Here is a 6,319-nt window from a genome sequence, read left to right as displayed (position 1 = left end):
TGAAAAATAAAAGCTTAAAAAGTACACATGGCTTTTTTGTTCTTTCTTTTTTTTTCTTTTTTTTGGCAGAAGATCTGATTTGAACGGGTGTGAGCGTCTGAGTCATCTAAAGTTGATCATGATTGTGTTACATTAGGCTGTGGGTGGAGAGGAAGTGATGTTGTGATGGGGAAGAGCATGTGTAGAGGTTCCTCATTGCATTTCTTCACAGAGGGGGAAAAGTGGTGGAAGAGGTTGTGCCCTACAACAAGAGTAAATAGTGATCAAGAGCCTGTGAAATTGACATGACAATTTTTGTTAGCACCAATCCATACACATTAGTACTGACTCTCATTAACATCAGCTGAGACTTCAAGACTGGCAACTTGCAAGGACTTTAACAGTTTTAAAAGCTTCATTTATCCTCCAAAGCACATATACTGCAATGGAAACCATTTACACCTGAAAGGTTACGAAAATGGAAATGAAACAAAATGTGGGTTGTTTTTGGTTTTTGTCAGCTGTATGTCAGACTTTCCTTTTTTTGCTAATGTTTTCCTTATAGGCTATGCGAAATTAATTGAATGTATAAAGAATAACCATACCATAAGTGTCTTACTAAGGTTAAAAGTTAGCATGAACTACATGCTGTTTGTGATTTGATGACGGTGGGCACCCAATTCACTTGTCACAGAAAAATTTTCCAGGTTTCCCTTTCATAATAGCGGAAGTTATTGTAATCAGTTATCATCAGTCATGGGCATGTGAGGAGTGCTCACTGAATTACCCCGAGCTATCAACTTTACACTTTAACTTCCATTTCGCCTTAATTTTCATCTTTTAGCCACTGGAACTGCTGTGTCAGTGATGGAGTCGTCGCTGGAGAGCTCCACCTCTTCGCAGGGTAAGCCGGTGCGCTGCAGTCGCACCTGTAAGATCATCGTGATCGGAGACGCCGGTGTCGGTAAGACCTGTCTGACCCACCGCTTCTGCACCGGACAGTTTCCCAGCAGAACGGAGGCGACGATCGGGGTCGATTTTCGGGAGAAACTTCTTGATATAGAAGGCGAAAAAATCCGAGTAAGAACTCAGCACCTACATATTATTTAAGTGCTGTTTTAAGTAGCCTACATTTTCAGTTTTATCGTGTTTTTTTTTGTTTGTTTTTTTTGTTGTTGTTTTTTTCAATTCATTTCCATTTTGAAGCTGGTTTATGTAAGTATTTTAGACTGGAAAAACTCATTTTGTGAATGAAAGTAACCTAGAAGCATAATGCTAGTTCATCCTATAAAATCCGTGCAGTGCAAACCCTGCTGGTTTCTCTTTGTGAGGTACAGTTTGTGAAGCTGTACATTTTTCTACATCCATTACTCAATTTAGACGTAAATCCTTGACTTTAAAGTTAAATAGTATCCTAGTGAAATACAGTTTTTGAGAATCCCATCTCATAAACCATTAAAATACACACAGTTTCAAAAGTGTAGCCACACGATGGAAAATTATACATGTTAACGTGATTTTAGTGTGGTAAAATCAGGGATTCGCCGGCGTAATTTTTGTGGTAATATTCAATATAACTTTACACAGATAAAGTTGGTATGCAATTGTATCAGGCTAAAATCATGTTAACACATATACTATTCACATCTTGTGGCTATACTTTTGAAACTTTGTGTATTTTAATGTTTTTAGACTGGCCACATTCACCTCCATTGTAGGTGCACCACTGTAACCTCGATTTTTGCTTCTTTTTTTATTTCTTTTTTTAAAGTAAAATTAAGGACTGCATATTTTATTTTATTTATTGTTTTGTTTTTTGTGATGGTCAAACAAATCAATTGAGCTTAACTTGTATTTAACTCGCAATATTCCTTTGAACTACAAACTACAACTAACCTTTTCACATAAAAATATTGTAAAATTACTGTAAACTTTGCATTAGTCCATACTATCTATAGGCTTCTCCAGACCTTTTTGTTCTAAGTTTTCTACATTTGCCTGAGGTGACTTTGTCTAAGAAAGTATCAGTTCAGCCTGTGATTTGACTGTGATGTTGATCATGCGTAAAGATCATGCAGATTTTAAAAAGATGTTGTCTTGACCAGTACATTGCCATTTTTCTGCCTCTGCAATGTCAATGCAGCACTGTATTTTTGGTCATGGGTCCATTTCAGCAGTATGGATGTGACAGTCTTGTGCCAAAAAGTAATTTACATACAGTTTAATACCCTCAGGCCAAAGTATATAGGCTAGAGTCCTACGTAGAGTTGCTCTCAAATCTTTCCCTCCATCTCCAGGTGCAGTTGTGGGACACAGCTGGTCAGGAACGTTTTCGCAAAAGCATGGTGCAGCACTACTATCGCAATGTGCACGGCATTGTCTTCGTCTTTGATGTCACTAACCCTACTAGTTTCCGCAATCTACCATTGTGGATGGATGAGTGCCGTCAGCACTCTCTTGGTCCAGATGTACCACGTGCTCTTGTTTGCAACAAGGTCGACCTGATAACTTCATCGACGACTACTCTGTTAATCGAGCAGTCTCGTCACTTGGCCGATGTCCATGGAATGACTTTTTACCTTACTTCAGCCAAAGGCCCCAAAGGGGACCAGGTGGACACCATCTTTATGACATTGGCGCAAAGATTGAAGAGCCAGAGGGGGCAGTATATGAACGAATGTGTGTTACAGTCCAGCAGAGCAGCAGCTGGGAGCTTCAAAATTCCAGCGAGATGCATAACTGAGAAAGAGATGAAGAAGTGTGCCTGCTCCTGCTAATGGATGGATGAAAGCATATTGTCTATATTTCAGTGTTCACTCAAGGCGGCACAGTAAAGAGCAAACATGTCCCATGAGATCACAGGTCAATGGTTATGTCTAAGCAAAGGATGAAGGATATTTTCTAGCTTTCCATATCAATATGTAGAGACTGAAACAAATCTCACGCTGCCATTTAGGATCTCAAGTCAAACTCTGAACCCCCACAAGGTCTAATGCCTATTCAAGTAACACATTGTTGGTTTAGAGAGATATTAATAGAAATAAACATCAAGACAGCAGTGGCATAAAAAGTACTCTGAAATTATACTTAAGTAAATGTATGGCTAGTGAGGGAAAATTTTACTTAAAAGTATCTAGCCAAAAACATACTTGATTGAAAGTAAAAAAGTATTCAGATTAATTTGTACTTACTTTTTACTTTTTTAATAATTAACTTTTTTCCTAGCTAGCATTAAATCAAGAGAGGAGATTGTCTAAGAGAGGATGTTGTTAAATTCAGTTGGTTTCAGTTGCCTGGTCATAAAATTGTTACAATAACAAAATTTTTGCTAAATTATTTTTATGTGTCCGGTTGTACGTAACATGGCAGTTTCCTGGTGGAATGAACACTAGAGGCGCTAAAACAACATTGACTCTTAACCCCTTTTCACTCAAATCACGAGTAAAACGGCAGATTATCAGTTCATAAACACACATTTTTCATTCTGTTCCTCACACAATGCTTGTTTGAGTGCGATCAAATTGCACGGAAGCTCTACTGATAGAGTGTTGCATATGCAATACAAAGGACTGGGGTATGAGTCCTGAAGAGCACACGCGTCGACACGTGAGTGAAAGTGTCATAGAAGCACCAAATATGAAGTGGTTGCTTCAAAAATTGTTTTTCATGTCACATTTGCTTTTTCTGACACTATCGGTTTGGTTTAGGTTTAGGGTTGAGAGATCAGTTTTGTTGAATAAAACCTCTATAGAATATTAATCTTAACCTCATCTGTTCGGGAGAACGTTTTGCTCTCTTTTAGCACCACACAGTGGACATTTCACTTCAGAACTGCCCTGAGACGTGTAATGAACCGCATAATTTTACTTAGCAAAATCATTGCCACAGTCACGCAATGTTCGTTGCATGAGAGAAGGCACTCATGAATTGCGATGTCAGAACACCCAGCCCCTTGAGACACAGAGAAAGATGAAAAAAATTCAAAATAAGCTTTGAAGAAAGTTTGTAATGTTGTTGGTTTTGTGAATTGTTTTCTGAGCTTTGCTACATAACCCTGCTGTTGAGCAGATGGATGAATACAATAAAATACATAATTATTTACTCAGATTTCCACATTTTTTAAAATCATCATTATCATTGCTGGTTTTATAGTTATTATTATAATTTATAATTGCCTAACAACAACAACAATAGTAATTCAGCATATAGGGGGTAAAAATTCATTTATGATTTAAATATGAATGCAAGTGTAGAAATAAATGACATGTACACATTTAATTACAAAAGCCTTTTGTTTTTATTTACAGTATATATTTGCAGCGTGAATGATCATTTCATAAATGTCCAATCTGTACAAGTAGCAGGCGTTTAGAATAAAGTTTAAGACAAAACCCGTCAGTGTTTCTCACTTTGTGCTCATATTTTTGATTGAATGCATCACATTCAGTTGGGCAGTCACATATGGTCTAGTCGCACAAATATTTTAACGTATCCAAAGCTCAAATCAGATCCGAAATTTCGCCTCTGCAGATGATCGGAATTCCACACAGCCGCTGTGCGACACTCTGCTGTTTGTCAGTCTGTCGTTTGTCGGATGCACTGAAAAGTCTGCTTCAGTCCAATAAGACGAAAGAAAACGATCTGCAAAAATGTAAGGAGTACTTTTCCAGTTTAAATAAAATTGTAAGGAGTAAAAAATACAATTTTTTTTCTTTGGAAATATAATTAAGTAAAAGTACAAGTATTATGTTTAAATTGCACTCGAGTAAAGTACAAATCCCCAAAAATAATACTTAAGTATTTTTACTCAATTACTTTACACCCCTGCAAGACGTGCAAAAAGTGAGATTTGCTTTGCTGTTCCGTCTGTCTTCGTTTCCTTTGGGGTTTTAAAAACTGCTGCTGCAGGAGTTTGGTCTGAAGACTTTTTGCAGACAGAGTAAAATGTTGTCAAGCATTATGTTGGCCATCACATTAAGGTCAATAGTTATTAGTTCTTTCAGCATGACTTCAAATATGGGGGCTACTGGAGAAAGCTGTACCACTGTTTTCCCTTTTCAAAAACTGCTTGATGGAGTTGCATGGCAGAGGTGTGGCTCTCTACAGGTTAAAAAGAAGGCCAGTTTTTGGCCATATAATCTTCATTTTGTACTTGATGTGGTTTGCGCCGTCATGTATATTATTGTATGTGTGTTTAATGGCTAACCATCTATAACACAATTTTACTGTGTTTGTATGATTTAATAAACAAGAAAAGAAAAAATTTATATTTTCAGCATTCTTCTCTCTTTTGGACAATTGGGAATTGACAATCCTGTAGCATAAATTTCAGCATGATTACACTTGTTAGTGCTTTTCCATTTCACAGCAATATTATCCAGCTGCGGCTCTGAGGCACCTGCAGTTTAAGGGCAGAAGCACCAAGGCTGCATTCTCTGTGTGGAAGTTGAGGCGGAGCTGAAGTATTACATCACTGCAGTAAGTTTCTGACCAGCAGCATTCAAGGACAAATGTTTACGTGGCAGAAGTTTTCTGTTTTTTTTTTTTTTGGTAAAGTTGTTTACTTTCTAATTGCTTGGATATCTTTTCTGTTAATGTTGTGGATGCTTATATTTGTTGTCATGCTTTTAATAAGTCGAACAGTCCCTGGAAATATTGTGTTTACCATTCGGATTGACAGAGTTTAGTGCAGACGTTTGCCGGTGGCATGCTGATTTCTGACTCCCTAGTATGGTTAGGAATCGGTGTAGGGGTGGGCTTTAGGGATAGGGACCAATGACTCCCAAAAATGGTTCGGGGTGGGCTTTAGGGATAAGGACCAATCAGGTTGTGGGAGTTAAAATGTGGTGGGGAGTCAGATTTCAGCACAATATGGTAAAACAGTAAAAAGTTTACAAATATTCATGAGTTCTGAATATATATATATATATATATATAAACCTATAATTATTCAGAACTACCCTTCATTACACCAGTCACAGAAATGCAAGTTTTTGCTCAGATAGTGGGTTTTAATGATGGTTCTCCAAGAATGTGCTCATTTCAAGCTGTTTGTAAGTACCGATTGATATTCGTAGCACAGTATTTTACTAATATACTGATTTACTCGTTTAGACTGCTATTTAAATGTAGATGGAGCTGTTGGCATTTTGTCCATTATGCCTTTACTGCCAAACAAACTACATTTTTGAGAATAAATTACTTTGAATATTGTTGTTGCTGTTATCACTGCATATTATTTAGTGTTTAATAAAGTAGGCTATATTGCATCCCCATCATTATTGAATCCTGATTCTTTGTGTTTTTACTTTACAATTTTATTGTAGCCTGCTATTCTACC

The 6,319-nt window shown here is 37.2% G+C and overlaps 1 protein-coding gene across 1 annotated transcript; it reads left to right on the top strand.

The window, feature by feature from the left end:
- The first annotated feature begins 722 nt into the window (after window positions 1-722).
- LOC127443942 (ras-related protein Rab-33B) lies at window positions 723-4,370 on the top strand. The gene is made up of 2 exons (XM_051703024.1): window positions 723-1,059; window positions 2,277-4,370. Exons 1-2 carry the CDS (start codon window positions 847-849, stop codon window positions 2,754-2,756), a joined length of 693 nt encoding a protein of 230 aa, XP_051558984.1. The 5' UTR covers window positions 723-846; the 3' UTR covers window positions 2,757-4,370.
- Window positions 4,371-6,319: the final 1,949 nt, after the last annotated feature.

This window comes from Myxocyprinus asiaticus, chromosome 7, assembly GCF_019703515.2.
Source record: "Myxocyprinus asiaticus isolate MX2 ecotype Aquarium Trade chromosome 7, UBuf_Myxa_2, whole genome shotgun sequence".
NCBI classification, from domain to species: domain Eukaryota; kingdom Metazoa; phylum Chordata; class Actinopteri; order Cypriniformes; family Catostomidae; genus Myxocyprinus; species Myxocyprinus asiaticus.
The sequence above is the reverse complement of the archived record's forward strand: the minus strand, read 5'-3'. Positions and strand labels throughout refer to the sequence as shown.

Excerpts from the sequence above, each read along its gene's own strand:
- LOC127443942 (XM_051703024.1), top strand. The coding sequence starts at position 847 with ATGGAGTCGTCGCTGGAGAGCTCCACCTCTTCGCAGGGTAAGCCGGTG. Across the intron at positions 1,060-2,276 it reads TAGAAGGCGAAAAAATCCGA|GTGCAGTTGTGGGACACAGC; the intron begins GTAAGAACTCAG and ends CTCCATCTCCAG.